Source organism: Alternaria burnsii, assembly GCF_013036055.1.
Source record: "Alternaria burnsii strain CBS107.38 chromosome Unknown 700, whole genome shotgun sequence".
Lineage (NCBI taxonomy): Eukaryota > Fungi > Ascomycota > Dothideomycetes > Pleosporales > Pleosporaceae > Alternaria > Alternaria burnsii.
The window spans coordinates 252,172-268,537 of record NW_024066121.1 but is presented as its reverse complement, the minus strand read 5'-3'; the positions used below and the strand labels follow the sequence as shown (position 1 = coordinate 268,537).

At 51.1% G+C, this 16,366-nt stretch overlaps 5 protein-coding genes across 5 annotated transcripts; 4 read left to right on the top strand and 1 right to left on the bottom strand.

The window, feature by feature from the left end:
- Positions 1-574: 574 nt before the first annotated feature.
- Positions 575-4,444, bottom strand: GT037_009184 (aerobic respiration control sensor protein arcb; the record flags this gene model as incomplete). Its single annotated transcript, XM_038934231.1, has 6 exons — positions 575-1,269; positions 1,320-1,431; positions 1,483-1,656; positions 1,703-2,354; positions 2,405-3,321; positions 3,509-4,444. The coding sequence occupies 6 exons, from the start codon at positions 4,442-4,444 to the stop codon at positions 575-577; spliced, it is 3,486 nt and encodes a 1,161-aa protein (XP_038783033.1).
- A 1,447-nt stretch (positions 4,445-5,891) lies between these two features.
- Positions 5,892-6,596, top strand: GT037_009183 (uncharacterized protein; the record flags this gene model as incomplete). The annotated part of the gene is made up of 1 exon (XM_038934230.1): positions 5,892-6,596. One exon carries the CDS (start codon positions 5,892-5,894, stop codon positions 6,594-6,596), a length of 705 nt encoding a protein of 234 aa, XP_038783032.1.
- An 832-nt stretch (positions 6,597-7,428) lies between these two features.
- On the top strand, positions 7,429-8,611 carry GT037_009182 (uncharacterized protein; the record flags this gene model as incomplete). The annotated part of the gene is made up of 2 exons (XM_038934229.1): positions 7,429-7,480; positions 7,533-8,611. The coding sequence occupies 2 exons, from the start codon at positions 7,429-7,431 to the stop codon at positions 8,609-8,611; spliced, it is 1,131 nt and encodes a 376-aa protein (XP_038783031.1).
- Positions 8,612-10,492: 1,881 nt separating this feature from the next.
- GT037_009181 (2-oxoglutarate-dependent ethylene succinate-forming enzyme) lies at positions 10,493-11,776 on the top strand (the record flags this gene model as incomplete). The annotated part of the gene is made up of 1 exon (XM_038934228.1): positions 10,493-11,776. The coding sequence occupies one exon, from the start codon at positions 10,493-10,495 to the stop codon at positions 11,774-11,776; it is 1,284 nt and encodes a 427-aa protein (XP_038783030.1).
- A 1,156-nt stretch (positions 11,777-12,932) lies between these two features.
- GT037_009180 (uncharacterized protein) lies at positions 12,933-15,689 on the top strand (the record flags this gene model as incomplete). Its single annotated transcript, XM_038934227.1, has 1 exon — positions 12,933-15,689. One exon carries the CDS (start codon positions 12,933-12,935, stop codon positions 15,687-15,689), a length of 2,757 nt encoding a protein of 918 aa, XP_038783029.1.
- Between the last annotated feature and the right edge of the window lie 677 nt (positions 15,690-16,366).

Genomic DNA, 16,366 nt, shown 5'->3' with positions numbered 1-16,366 from the left:
CGAGATACTTCTCAAAGTAACGAGTGCATGGGCATGTCGATCCTCTAGCTTCTCCATTCTGCAGCTAGCTCGTTCCGATAGGTTCGGGCATGGCTCGCAATATGCTGGCGACCTCTTACACAATGGACTACAAGACCTATACAGACTACTAACTCTCCGAGAGTACATACAGGCGCAAGCTACGTATGGCGGAGAAAAGCACCGAGACCTGGAGTCGCCGTGTGGGTAATACGCTAGCACGCATGAGCGATAGAGAGCACCCGCGACATTACTAGGCATTATCCACGCATCAAACTCCTAGTTGATCCGGGCCCTATAATAGACGGTGGATGCGGTACCGAAGTGTGATATTTGTTGTTGCCGTCGGAGCGCCAATCTGATGTATTGAGTACATGCGTATTGTTGTCTCCTCGCCCAGTCTTTTTCAGGATCAGGAGCGACACTTCCCACGCGCTCTTGATTCAATCCGACCAGCGGCTCCAGTACAGTTCCTCGATTCTAGACGCTGCCAGTTCGATCTAATAAGTCTACCGAGTGAAGGCGCTACCTAACCTGATAACACGCAGTCAAACCACTACGCCCTAGCCGTGTTCCTCAACGTCTTCTGTATGCAAGCACAGAGTTCTGGTATCCTGAATGGCTTACTAATCACATCATCCATTCCGGCTTTGAGTGCCACCTCGACCTGCTCACTCCGCACATTAGCCGTCACTGCTATGACGGGCACGTGTGCTCTTACGACCCCCTCCTTCTGCAACTCCCTGATATTCCTAACACACGTCAACCCATCCATCACAGGCATCTCCCAGTCCATTAGAATGAGCGCGAGAGCTTTCCCAGAGCCATCCGATATACAGTACTTTGTCGTACGCAAATAGTCCAGCGCTTCTCCTCCGTGGTTTGCCACAGCGACTTGCATTCCCGTGTTTCGCAGCTGCTTGGCGAGGACGCGCTGGTTCACCAGGTTGTCTTCGACGATGAGGACGTGGAGGTCCTTGTGCGGTATGTCGTTTGCAAGAACGGCCGGGTCGAGCGGTTCGTCCGTCTCGTTGCGAGTTCGACTTGAAAGCAACGTTTTCTGGGCACGTATGCTCAAGCTGACGGCGGCATCGCTCTGCGTGCGGTTGAAGTCGGGACGCAAGGCACTCCTGCGGCTCTTGACGTAAAAGGAGAAGGTGCTGCCGACGCCCGCTTTGGATGCGAAGCCAATGGCACCGCCGTGCATCTCGGTGAGGCGTCGTGAGATGAAGAGGCCGAGGCCGGAACCACCTGGTGCTTGTTAGTGAAGATAACAGTTTCTCGTCACGGTTAGGCATTACCATAGTCGATGTGTGTTCGTGGAGAGGTCTGGGAAAAGCGAGCAAAGAGAAGCTCGTGTTCTTCGTCAGTCAAGCCACGACCCGTGTCCTGCACGGAGAAGATGACATAGACCTTTTATGTCAGCAACAGCCCTAGCACATGTTTGCTCAATGGATGACTCACGATTTCGCCCTTTTCCCAATCCGCCTGTAATGTCGCTGCCTCGGAAGCGTCCGAGGTGCGCGAGAATGGCACACTGAAGCTGTGGGTGGGCTGCTCAAGAGAGATGCCCAGGCTCACGGAGATTTCACGTATTTCCTCCAGCCGCGTGAACTTGATAGCATTCGTAATGAGGTTCTGTTGTCATCAGCCATTGCACTTTTTTAGATTTCGCGTCACTTACAATGAGGATTTGCAACACCCTCGTCGGGTCAAGCGATACATGGTCGATCTGGATCTTCTTGCACGATTCTTCAAGCTGGAATCGCAGGTCTACGCCTGCGGACTTGGCCTCGCCTTCGAACATCTTGACCGCGTCTCTTGCGATGGAGTCGAACTTGACGTCGACCGGGGTCATGACGAATAATCCAGAGTCTAGTTTAGACATGGTGAGCACATCGTCCACAATGGTCTTCATGTGCTTCGAGCACTGAACAATAGTCTCGGCAGCGTCCACGGTAGTCTCTAGTATGCTTTGGTACACCTTCTGGTAGTCTGTCGATTTTTCGAAGCTCTTGTGGGCTGCGATGATGCTATCCGCACATTGAACGATTGCAGAAAGCGGATTCCGCATCTCGTGGGACGTCGTGTCGATGAAGTTCTCCAGGCTACGCTTCGACTCTCGAGCTCTTGTTGCCTGCGTAGCTTGCAGCTTCTCGCCCCATTTTTGCTGACTGATGTCGGTACAGCAGCCGATAATCTCAATCACTTCTCCTTCGTCGTTGAGCTCGGGGAATATCGACGTGATGACCCACATTGGCTCTTTCTCGGGGTACGTATCATCGAAATTCTGATTGGGTGCGTTCCATCTCTTCTTGAGACGCAACTCAAATGACCTATTGGATGTAAGTTTAAAATTATATACAGCGAGATGGACATGACTGACTGATGCTGCTTGGTCTTTATCAATTCCTCAAACTTCGATTTACCCATTTCAATGAATTCGTCATCAATGATCTTTCCCCATGCATCGGCAAGATCAATCGAGGGGTCTACCGGGCCTAGCATCTCGAACCAAGCTTCATTCCTGTACGAGTAGACGCCATCCATGCCTATCAAAAAGATGCCAATATCGGCACGTTCCGCAAAGCGTTTGAACTTGGAGAAATTTCGCTCAGACTCTTGCTGAGACAGTGTCAGTTGGTGTTTGAGTTGGAATTTCATCGCTTCAGCATTAGCAATAGTCCGCTCTCGGCGCCCAATGTCCTCTTCATGAAGTAGAATGGACGTCAAACATGTAGATAAAAGTCGACTTGCGACTAGAATGAACTGAAGATAGTCTTCGTCAAACGGACGGCGAGGGTTGATTCCAATGACCATAAAGCCAAGGATGTTGTCTTTGGAAGAGGTCGGATTCAAGGGGCAAATGGCCGCCGCTCGACAGGGATCACCGAAGCCCTGCCAGTCGACATCCTTCACCAAATCTGCAGCCACGGGATCCTGATCGAACCGAATTATGATCGGCTTTCGGGCTGTGAGTGCCTGGCGAAAGTACGGCGTAAAGCCATGGTCTTGTTGAAAGTCGAGGTTATCGGGACCCGCTGGTGAACCTTTCGGCAGACCGAAAGAGCCGCGCAGCTTGCAGTGTTGCTGGTTGGTATCAGAAAACCGCGTCCTGCTTGATTCTGACCCGTGCCCGTCGGCTTCGGCTGAGTATAGCAAAGCAAAAGGAACGTCTTTGTCGTTGCGAGATAGGACTTCGGTCGCAAGGACCCAGTAAGTGTCTGTGTTGCGTGCTCTTGGTATCTCCTCGCTTAGCTCCAATAGTGTGCGTGAACGTCTTTGCGTGATGACTTGTTTGGTCTATGCGCTTGTCAGTAGCTTTCACGGCAGCTCTACAGTATGGGCAAATTATTTCCAAAAGTCAAAAGCCTGCGTTTCCGTAGTCTCTCAAGTCTCGTGAGCTTTTCGTCACCGTGTAGGACCGAATCTGACTGTAGAAGACGAAGCGACAAGAGAAACGAATGAGAATACAACAAGCAACACTTACCGTCTCTACCAAAGGCTCATAATGTCCAACTGTGACACCCTCGGAATCGAATATAGGTATGAACTTTAGCGAAAAGTATGTTTCTTCCATGAAGCCGTTGCGTACCATATGTATGACTGTGTTAGTCTTCTCTACCGTCTCCCCCGCCAGATTCTTATCTATAATAGGCTCAAAATATTCGGCCCAGACGGAAGCAAGAGCGACACGAGCACTCATTCCCATGCAAGGATGAAAGCCACCCAAGAGCTCTATCTCTGCTTCGTTGTAGATCATAATCAGATCCGGTCCGTAAAAAACCACCGCTGGCCTTGGATCCTGCATGACAAGGTTGGCAATGCTTCGTAGTTGAGATGACCAGGACGACATCGGCCCAAGAGGCGTAGAAGCCCAATCAATACTGCGCGCCCATGCCGCATGTGGTGTCAATCGCAGAGGAGGAAGTTCATCAGTCCAATCGAAGTTTGGTGCTTTTGGTTTGGACGTCTTCCGACTTAGAGGCATCATTTCGGAGCCTTCGCCCCCCGCGCATATAGTAGCTGAAATACCGCTAATGACGTTCCACCGGTCAGCCACGTGAACCCTCGTCCAATTGAATCCGTGGTAGAGAAAAGGTTTACTCGTCGTGTCCTGTTCCAGGGACCAGCTTCGAAACTCGGTGGAAGGAGCATAACCTTTCTGGTTGCCACCAGACGCGCCGCCATCGCGGGTTAATTGTTGCAACAGGCCTCCAGGGTCGGTTGCAGCCATGGCCGGATTCCAGTATTCCAGAAGACATCCATTCTCAGTGGCTAGGCTATCTGGTGAAGTGTCGGTAATGAAGGTTGGTCGGGGGTCTCGATGTAGCAAGTCCAGCATGCCGACACGATGCAGGGGCGACGTGCCATTCTGAGACGATGGTTCGAGGGGCCGCTTGTCGAGTGAAGGCGATGCCGTCATGATTGGGCTGATCCTAGCGCTGCATATGGCCGTCTGCCCTCCTCTTGCACAGTCACTATAGATGATGATGCGGTGCTAAATGTTGCTCTTATCGCAGCCATGTGGAAGCGCTGTCATGTGTTCTGGGTGGGCTTGGAAAAGTGGAATGGATCTAGAAGCCTAGGCCGGCTACGTGGATCAGCCGCATGTCGCTAGCCGGATTTAGCGCCGATCCCTCGTGATAGCTTGAGGACGCGTCCATCTTTTGAAACGATGATACATCTCCATCACTTACAACTGCCAAATCATCTCTTACCACTCGCGGTTTTTGCCACAGGCAAAATGCGAATAAGACAGTAGGCCATGGATGACAGCTCACCGCTTGCGTACATTATCGTCCAATGACGCCCTTTTTCCGCCAGACGGCCCCGCTCCAGCACCGTGTCACGCCTTCGCAGATTGCAGGTTACCTCGAGGTCAACTTTAAGATCTGACATAAGCGCTTTTTACATCACAACACCCCCATGGCAAGCTTGTTCTCAAAGTGGGCTATGAGCTTCCCTACGACAATCGCATCTTTAACAGACTTCATGTACCTTGACTTCTGAAGCTCACACATCCAAATTAATATACCAGGCCTTTCACCGATGATCAATCCTGCACAAGGCTTCCCATTGATGCCGCAACAACCATGATCCAGGAGGCGCACCCACTGGGTGTTCTGTGATGCCTGTTGGTAAACCAATTTGGACAGGAGGCTTATCGGTTCTGCAGTTGGGCTTCTAGCGTAGTTCAGCCTTGTTGACTGGCTATTTCCTTAAGAGATGGAGCGTCCCTACTTAAATACCTCAGCCTTGCATGCTTCTATACTCCACGGATCATAGCCTCTTGTGGCGATAGTCAGAACACGAGATGCCTATCATAGGCCCTACAAACGTAACCGCCATCGGTACCTCGACCTACTTGCCGACATGTGCGGCATCGGCGACTGTAACTGTACAACATCTCACAGTGAATGGGACGCCCGTCAAACGCGCCTTACAATGGTCTCACAGTGAGGTCTTTGTCACACCCTACGGGACTTCACTTGCTATAGGATCAGGGAGGGTAGCAGACCTTACATCTGTATTTACCCCAAGCCCGTCATGTGTTGACAGATGGTTGTTAGCGCCAACGCCGTCTTGCGGTATAGATGACACGGCCATTGGCCTTGATACTGTCTGGTCCGTGAATCCTACACGATCGATCGTCTCCGATGACCAGTACAGCAACTGCCAGCTCTACGGAACGGCTACTTATAGTCCTGGGATATGTCCTAGCGGTCAGACAATTGCAGAGGTAACTGCGTACGCAAGTAGTGCATCGAATGGAACCAGATTATTCTGGCAAGCGAGCTGTTGCAAAAGGTTTGACACTATTGCTCTCTGCCTGTCAATATCTGTTTAACTGACATGGGACAAATAGCGATATGACCTTTGGCCCGGAGTACCCAGATCTTTGCCTGAGCCGCTTTTCGACCCCCGTCAGTGCTTACGCTGCGATCATAACGGAACCCGCCTTTGAAGGCCAGGATATCACTCCGGTCTGGGAATATACATCTAACTACGGTTCTGATGGGACAACTGTGATTTCCAGTATCACAACGATTGTAACAGGCCTAGCGGTTGCTGATCCTGTCGTAGTCGCCTGGCAGATTGACGACGTCGGAACCTTCCCGAGTGAATACGTCAAGTCGTTAGTTGCGAGGTATAGCATACCTGCGCCAGCCAGTACGTCTACACCAACAAACAATGCTCTAGAGCCAACGGCCGCACCCGCATCCGATGGTCTTAGCACTGGCACACAAGTAGGAATTGGGGTAGGGGTAGCACTTGCTGCTGCTCTTGCTGGAGGCCTGTTGATCTTCTGGTGTCTGAGACGTCGTCGGAAAGCTAGTGCGACCGAGGAGCCGGATGTCGTGATACCAGAGATGGAGGATCAAGACCACACCCATACCGAGCGCAAGTGGTACTTTGGCGGGCGATGGAGGAGTGAGATTGATACTCGAGCGACTCAAAACGAACTTGACTCGAAGGCGGTGCATGTTGTCCCTGGACCACCGGCTGAACTGGAAGCACACGAGCCTGCGGTTGAAGGTGCCAAGATTGCAGGAAACGATGACGGCAGGGTATAACTGTATACAATACGCGACAGAAGCAGACCTAGAGCAGATCTTTTTGGCTTTATCCACTTCCAGGAAACCGGGACACGGCAACAAAGATTACATGATGAGTCCTTTTCTTTTGGCTCGATATGCTGCGCGGTCATTACTGCACAAGCGCAGTAGAGCCTTTCTCTCACGTCCTCAGTCGACCGGTATGGTCTCTCATATGCTTTGGACGCGATATCGCGACTACTGCCACAGCAGCTTTTAGGTCTCCTTCATGGCTTAATGGGGTTCCGATATCAATGTTCAGTCTTTGAGGAAGAGAATACACTAATATCCGCCTTGGTGCACCTAATCTCCGTTTCGGTCTCGCGAATCACGATGAAACAAGCTTCTATGAGCAGGGAGCGTTTCATAAATCCTTCATCTTCAAGCCGCCCGCACTAGCCTTGAACAAGCAGAAGGCGGGTCTAACTAAGGCTCGGTGTGGCTTAGCGTCTCCGTCGCGAACGTTTCACACCGGACTTTCCATCACCAAACGGCTGTCATGCCATCTGGCGTCCTGTCAAAACCGTTCATGCCTGCAGATACCGCTTGCGCGATACTCAATGTAGTTGCGCGCGTTTCCTGGATATTAGCCATGCGATGCGTTCGCGCTGTCTAGAAGCCAAACTAGGCTTTGGAGGAATATGCGCCGAGTCAAGTCGAATTCTTATATTGTCTGCTCGTCGTGCTTTTCAGTTTTTGTTGTTCCATCGCTCACTACTGTCATTCATTCTTCGTGTTCGTAGTATCTTCCTTCATTTTCATCAACTTACAGCTGGTCTCTGTTCCTTACCTTCCAAACACATACTTCAAGATGTTTGCCAAAACTACTCTCGTGAGCGCGTTGCTCAGCGCTGCATCTGCTGGTAAGCTTTTTTCTATCTTTCCTACGAGAGCAGCTACTGATCATTACTCCAGAAATCATCTGGGATGGCCGCTTCAACGACATGACCTCCTCTTCCGAGCTCTCCGACTGGTCCTTCTCCAACCCCGTCGGCAGCTACCAATACTACATCCACGGCTCCGGACCCGTCACCGACTACGTAAACCTCGATGCCACCTACAAGAACCCCGCCGACACAGCGTCGAAGCAAGGTGTTAAGATCACCATCGACGAGACCGCGAAGTGGAACGGCCAGACCATGCTGCGCACTGAACTCATCCCCCAGACCAAGGCTGCCATCAACAAGGGCAAGGTCTACTACCACTTCTCCGTCAAGACCACGGCTGAGAACGCCCCTACTGCCACCAACGAGCACCAGGTTGCTTTCTTTGAGAGCCACTTCACCGAGCTGAAGTATGGTGCGTCTGGATCTTCCAACACCAACCTGCAATGGCACGTTGGTGGCGTCTCCAAGTGGGACGTTGAGCTCGTCGCCGACGAGTGGCACAACGTTGCTTACGAAATCGACTTCGATGCTGGTTCCGTCTCGTTCTGGCACTCCACCGGTGCTGATGAGTTGAAGCAGACCGCTGGTCCGTTCGACGCGAGCACCCAATCCAACGGTGCTGATTGGCATCTTGGTGTCCTAAGGCTTCCAGGTAACGCCGACAAGGACGGTGCTGAGGATTGGTTCTTCAGCGGTGTATACATTGAGGATGGTGAGCTCACTACCAAGGTTGGCAGTGGAGCTGCCGGCGCAGCCCCGGAGAAGCCTGCTGCCAGTGCCGCCGCACCTTCCAAGGTCGCGTCCTCTGCTGCCCCTGCTGCTACTTCTTCCAAGGCTGCTGTTGCTCCAGTCTCTTCCAGCGCCGCCGCTGTTGAGACTCCCGTCGCTTCTTCCACTGCTGCTCCCGTCGAGACTCCGGCTGCTTCCTCTTCCGCCGCCGCTATCTCTAGCGCCGCTCCCGTTGAGACTCCCGCTGCTTCTTCGACCTCTGCTGCCGCTCCCGTCGCTACTCCTACTACTGGAGCTGGTTCTGACGCAAAGCTTCCTGAGGAGTTCACCATCAGCCAGTTCGTCGCTTGGCTCAAGGCCAAGACTGGCAAGAACTAAGCAGACGCCATGTGCACGCTCCGCTTTGAGTAGTCAGACAATTGGCACTTTACACATTCTTGTAGATATCTTTCTTCTTCGCTAGCTATTGCAATACATTGTTCGCAATTCCTATCTCGTACTCTGCTGCTGAAGATGATGGTTATCGATGCCCGAGCTTTTGGGCTCGTCCCCACTCCAAGGTTCGTTGAAAAGAGCCTTGATAAACCATTATCCAAGCTTACTTCTACTAATAGAAACCTTTGGTCACTTTGGTTCTCTTCTTTCCCTTCCGATGTACTATTTTATTGTCCTTGGCGGATACAGTCTCCCAATGCGGATGCGACCGTACCTAAACCCATCGCAAAGACAACACCAAGGCCTACACCTCCCTATATGATACCTCAAGATACGGAGAGGCCGAAACCACGCCGTATATCTTGTTGAAGGATAGAAGACAAAGCCTAGACTCCAGCTTATGCGGAATGCTTTGACCCGCGCAATGCGATATCCATGTAGAATTTTTCCGAACTGTGCATATCTGCAGGAGGCTGACAAGAATTCGTAAGATGGCGGTTTCAAGGCGTTGATTCCGTCCGAAGAGCGGTGGGGAAAAGATTAGTGATTGTAGCCCTCGACTGTTGAGACTGTGCCGGCAGGTGCTACTGAGAGGCTTCCAAGGTCTTGTCGCATTGCAAGCATCGGATTGGTGTAAAAGATTTAGCCGTGGTAATATGCGGCCAACTCTTTCCCTTGTGAGCGGTCTGCATTTGGTTCTGGGATTGTGTCTAGATATAGACACTGACGGTCTGCTAGGCCTCGAACGATGTTCGGCGCTCCCAAGGTCACTTGGTGAAAGAAGACGAATCTCGGTGACATGTTATCCCGAGGTATCCATCAGTTCTTCTCTTGGTAACGACCCATCGGGTTTTACAGTTCGAGACAAGAATCTGCGAAGTAAGCACCGATCTCCCGGGTTGATGCTGGGGTACTTGATGAGACACGCACCGTGCGAGGCGGCGCACTAGATGACTAAGAAGGTCCGATTGATCCAGTAACAGCCAAGTCCGGGGAAGCAGTGATGCAAAAGATCTGTGGTAGATTTATCTCTGCAACAGCACAGCATCGGGATTTACCATCTTCCTACCTGAGACTGAAAGTGACCTACGGTCAAATATGACATCATCCGCGACCGTTACCTGTGAGGCGTTTGCCGAAAGCATGCTAAACATAGTGTTACCAAACGCGGTCAAACCTTGCCGTCGGCCAAATCTTAAAAACCCCAGATCCCAGTACCGTCAGCCTTAGCACTCGCGACACAGAGCCTCACCTCACAAATCTTAAAAGGGAATTATATTCCTAGAATAAGACCGTATCCGCATACGTAAGGCAGGGTACCCAGAGACCATCTACAAGGAAATCAGCGAATGGAAGGTGTTCGATCGAGAAATCCACGCTATGGACCCAAGTACGGATATAATGTAAGCATGTTCAGAGGGCCTGTGACGGTCATCTGCTGCGTAGTCCAGACTCTCGGACCCTACACTCAACACTACAGAGATTCACCGTCCGGGGTAACACAGGAAATTCCAAGACTTGACCTCCGGTCAATGTCAGAACTGCAAACTTCCGAACCGTATCAGACCTGCAGCTTCAGAGCAGCCGCCAGCATCCGAGACCAGAGCAATGATGGTAGAGATGTGTATATAAGGCTAGCAGACAGATGCCTTCGAGATGGATCAACCACGAAGGCACCATCTTTTTCAAACTCTTCGCACCCTGAAATCTTCCCGGCTACTTCTATCCGTGATATTCAGTATACAAGAGTATCTTTCCAAATCATTTGAAGTGACCATCATCGTCCTCTTTTTCTCTTCTCGTATACATTACGAAATATTCACAATGTCTGCCCGCGCCATGATACGGCGACCAGCAACGGTCCGCACCCTCTCCCACGCATCCACACGCACTGTAGCACTCCGCCGCCTAGCGACAATGGCCGACACTAAGATTGGAACTATGCCCCCGGGTCACAAAGCCACAGTCGGCCACCTCCAGACCTTCGAACTACCTGAATCACTAAGCGGAAGTGCCTCCGACAAAGCGCTAGGCAAGAGCATGATCGACGCATGGAAACGCGACGGCATCCTGCAAATCTCCATGGACCCTATCAATCGTAAGCTCGCCGACGCTGCTTTCCTGACGAGCAAGAAATTCTTTGCTCTCGACCACAAGAAGAAGGCTGCTTGTCTCGATGATCAGAGTTTTGCAGGCTACATCGCTTCTGGTGAGGAGATTACGGATAATATCGCTGACTACAGCGAGATCTTCACTGTCACAAAAGATCTCGCACTGTCTGATCCCCGGGTTCAACAAAAGTGGCCATGCCATGGACCGTGCCCCTGGCCGTTCACGCAGATGAAGACTATCATGCAAGCGTACATGGATTACCTCGGCGAGAGTGGTGAGAAGATGTTGCAACTCATTGCTTGGGGCCTTGGTCTCAAGGACGGAAATGCTTTGACAAAATACACGCAAGATGGCTGGCACCACATGCGCGTCCTGCGCTTCCCTCAGGATACTAAAGTCAACGGCAAGGGTAAGGCAGGTCGTGGAATCGGGTCGCACACTGACTACGGTCTTCTTGTCATTGCCGCGCAGGACGATGTAGGCGGTCTATTTATCCGCCCTCCCATCGAAGGCGAGACGTACGCAAACTGGAAAGAGACAGCCGCTGGAAAGAACGAGGATGCCGATGGCTGGGTCTACGTCCCACCTGTTCCTGATGTCTTCACTGTTTTCCCAGGCGATATGATGCAGTATATCACCAACTCTTTCTTACCCTCTACTCCCCACAAAGTTGGCCTCAATACACGCGAGCGTTTCGCTTTCGCCTACTTCCACGAGCCCAACTTCTCGGCTGTTATGAAGCCTTTGCCTGGATTCGAGGCGGGCCAAGAGCCTACTGAGGGTATTCACTACGGCACCCATTTCACCAACATGTTCATGCGCAACTACCCGGAGAGAATCACCGCTGATCGAATGAGGGCCGAGGGCAGGATGGCATTGTTGGACTCGCCCAACCTGAGGTGGAAAGACACACCCGCCAGTGGCCCGCAGGATGTGAATGTGGATAACACTTTCCCCGCGGTCGAGTCCATGAGCGAGAAGAGAACATCCGCATGACGATCATCTATGGAAGCTTTCTCTTTTCCTCGAGCATTTTACTTTTAGCGCTTCAATTAGCATAAAGGCGTTATAGATTTGTTGTATGGCTGTTTCCAGAACTCAATATTCACTATTTTTGTCTTGAATGATCCTGTCAAATGTCGTAGTGAACGAATACATCTTCGCCATCTGAACTGACATGCTATGAGTTTGCATCGCGCAATGTCGAGTATGCCTCGATCCAGTAGGCAAAGAGAAAATCATTTAACCCCCTCTTGGCACAATGTAAAACTTGCCTGGTGTAGTAGCCGAAGCACTGAACTCTCCTAGTAGATGGCCGACTATGGACAGGTTTGCTGGATCTGAGATCGCACCAGCCGAATTGATTCGATTGGGGGAAGATATCTGAGGTGTATGCTCATAGTGCTTTTCCAGTATGGACTAACAGCCTCTGGGCCCCTCCAAGTTAGGAAGGTTTCTTCCAAGGATCTGATCTCGGGAGATTTCAGAGGTTCGTAGTATCCTGTAGTATTTCATGCATCGATTGCGTAAGATTGGTCGCGCGTGACGTCGAAGATGATTACTACATTCTTTTTGAAAGGTGTCTATTAAGTCGGATGACTTTATTCTCACGAGTGGGAAGGTTACCTCCCGGAGTGTCGATTTATTTCTGCTAGAGATTATCTGGTCTCTTTTTGAACGGGAAAGCCACGAACATTAGAGCCGTTGTCGATATCTTTATCAATATCGGCCCTGTTTGACAAGCATTATTTTCGTTCACATCATAAGAGAGGCACTAAGAATACCAAGATTGAAAATGACCGAGATCGAAACACTATCAGATTGATACTCCTTTGCTACAAAGACAACAACATTAATGAAAATCTCCCAAGAACGACGACCACGTGAATAAGCGCTTCCTAGGTGGGTCGGCTCAAGTCTCCATAGAGGAGGTCGAATCGGAAATCCATGAGTTTAGTGAATGTTATGATAGTCATGCGCCTACGTCATGGTAGTTGTGCGATGCGTGAATGACCAAAGCAACCCTTTATCCTTTGTCCAAATCTCTCCCTGTTACATCTTCACACTGGTAAACTTGTTTAACCTGCCCAGTTGAATTTACTCATTGTCCCATCGTGTTCTTCTTTCCAAGCCCTCCATTTCGGTCGCAACCATGTTGAGCACAGTAGCTGCCAAAAGGAACAGGCCGCGCGCCAGCGCCAACACCGCTATCTCCACAATGGACATTCAGCAGCACTTCGCAAAGCCTAGGGCAGATCGAGAGAACATCGCACACCGCCAGCGATCATCTGAACAAGCGCACGTCAGACGCTTCCAGAAAAGGCTCGCTTATCAGGATAGAACCAGACGCATCGAGAACCAACTTCCGAACCACTGGACTGGGGGAGACAAGGTTAGGATCAAGATAAGCATGGAAGAAGATTCGATGTCTGACAAAACACAGAAGCAGGTGGCTGCCCGTATCACCGTCGCAAATAAGAAGGTCCAACGAACAGTGTTGGTCGCAAACGCGGAAGACAGCTCGGATGTCACAACCAAAATGACTTCCAACTCGTCCAGCAATCGCGACAAGTCGAGCCCTGCGCCCAACAGCGACAGGTGCAGCTCAAGACCGGAGACCGACCAGACCTCGCGCTATGAAAGCGACGGTGGCAAGACAGCACTGAAGCTCAGCAAGGTCTTGATGCTGCTGAATGGCGAGCATGTGAAGCTACAAGAGGAACTTGGCAGTGTGAAGCAACAGTTGATCGAGGAGCACTCTCGATACGAGGCACTCGAGCAGAAATACACCGAGCAGCGCAGTCAGCGCGTGAACGACAAGCGCTTGGTGGACCACTGGGCCCAGGAAGCTGCTGATGCGAGATTTGACTGCGCAGAAGTTCAAGGCGCAAAGAAAATCCTAGAAGATCGTCTCGCCGACGCCAAAGAACAGCATCGAATCGATCTCGAAGCAAAAGACCTTAAGATCGAGACGTTAGAAGCTATGTATGACCTCAATGTCGCGGCCAAGGACGTGGAAATCGAAAAGTGGCATCAAGCCTGTATGCAGAAAGATTCCACGTTCCGGAAAATGGTGACAAAGCTAGTTAGCGAGCGCGACGAAACTCGAGCCAAGGCCATCCGTGAAAAGAAAAAGATCTGGGCAACCAGTAGAAACAAGACTGATGATCTGAAAGAGAAGCTTGAGGCATGGAAGACGAAATACGATCGGATGTCCGCGGATTCTGATGATGCTACTACCAAGAACAAAGAGACTATCGCCAATCTTGTCACTCGGAACCGGCAATTGGAGTTGGAGCATGGAACCATGGGTCGCATTCTACAACAAACTTGCACGAAAGGGTCCGAGCTACACCAGCTCAACCAAATCATCGAGGCGAGTACCGCGAGTAGAGAAGAGGCCAAGAAGCTCCGAACGATGGTGAAGCGACTGGAACAGCACAATGAGAATCTTCTCGATACGCAGCAGAATATCCAGAATGAGTGCAAACGTCACCGAGAATCCGAGCAGGATATGCGAGCTGCGTCAAAACGCGCCTGTGATACTATCCAGCTCTTAGAAGATAAGCTGGCACTCACTAAGATTCAGCTTCGCGATGCGGCAAATCAGCTCGAGAAGATACAGCAAGGCGCTGTTCCAGCAGGCACGCATTGCGCGGCGCTTGATGCACTTGAGCAAGAGAATGAACACCTGCGAGAGTCACTTCAAACCGAGCGAAACGACAAAGCTGAGATGCAAGGCAAGCTAGATAAGCTTGACAATGAGAATCTCAGCCTGTCTATCGAGTACGATTCCATTGACGCCGAGCTGATCCAGAGTAAAAAGTCCAGCAGTACGCTTCGTGATAGCATGGAGGCAGCGATGCACGAGCTGAACATGCTCCGAAAAGTGGTTCAGGGCCAGCAAGGTGTTCTCGGTGAAAAAGATCATAGTGAACTGCTGAGACTAGTGAGCAGAACCACGGAAGAAAACAGGAGCCTCGTTGAAGCGAACGCCAGGATGGAGACAAAGGTGCAGGAGGTTGAATGGTATGGCGCGACCATTGAAGACAAGTCTGAGAGCGAGGTAATGAAGGCTAGAGACATGAGCGACTACTGGTGGCATCTCTATCACAACGAGGCTGTCCCGACTACAGAACGCTTACACGCCGAGATTGCCGCCCTCAAAGCAGAGAAGAGTGAGCAGCACTTTGTCGAGCCAGCTCCACCTATGAATCCAGTCGTTTTCGACCGGAAGATGTTGCCGTGCGCTGCCATGCACGGTCTTGCAGGCGTTCCGGCTCATTTGATCACTTCGGCTGTGTTCGATGCTGAGGGCGTTACACATCTCTCTGCGACTACGGAAGCTTTGCAAACGCTACGACCTCAGGGTTGGAAACCGGTAGTCGTTGCGGGTAAAGTCTGGCTATCGAAGATGGTGAAGCCATTGTTGGAGGATGATGCCGTGACGCAGATCCAGATTGACCATCATAACGGAGATCTGGGTAGCACAGGTCCTGGACAATCCTTGATGAGCGACACGTACAGGTCACACAACACTCAGATTCCTACCAACTTCATGGCACACAGCGTCCTGTCGGCGCATCGTTTGAATCTGCTGGCATTGTTTCTGACCAACACTTCAAGCGAACGAGCGCAAGATCTTGTCATTCCGAAGTGCGGCGACCAAGTTGCTGCTAGACGCGAAGCAACGCGGCCGCCTATTAAGCAAGCGCTGAAATCAAAGCCTCAAGCTACCTACCGGACTGCGCAGGCTTCCACCATGGAAGAACTACGAGTTCCTGAGTGGCGAGCATCGTGGCTGAAAATCGATAGCAGGATGACACGTGAAGCGTGGGAAGATGAAGACCTTGATGACGATTTAAAAGTCAACTGGGTCAGACTCTATGTCACGAAGAAAGACAACTAAACCACAGGAGACGCGGCTTGTTACACCTGATAGAAATTCTTCATTGTTTGGACGCGACGAAGATAGATGGAGTAACTAGTGGGCGGCAATGCGGCACGATGAAGTAATCTGGACCGTAGCGTAAGGCAGCGACTGCTCGTCAGCAGTATATCAAACATATGTACAAGTCAACAGATGTGAATGAGTAGAGGTACACAGAGATGCGCGAGATTTGGGAGACACATATGGTAGAATGGGATTGCGAATGGCTAGGGAAAGATGACGGGCAAGGTGGCATCCACTGGAGACGTTTCTGCCCGCCCATGTTCGCGCTACAGTAGATTCTTTGGGCAGGACCTGACGATTCGGGGATTACACACATGTTGACCGGCGTTGGACATGTCAACGCTGTTCCGTCTTCGAGAGTGATCATTACTGTCTACCACGCAAAATCATCAATATGGACTAGCCGTATGTACTGGTGCTGTGCACGAATGATCGCTCTGCCATACGAGCCTGCCACAGCCTTCATCCGCGACCCCACACATCCGGTCGACAAAATTCTCACATATATGCTGATGCCATATATTGCAACGACGCGGTGGCAGCCATGTCTGATTTTGGAGGCAACATCCAAGATCTTTCCATTGACTAAGCGTTATGTAGCCTCGCTCGAGCCAATCGGCACGTGCCGTGAT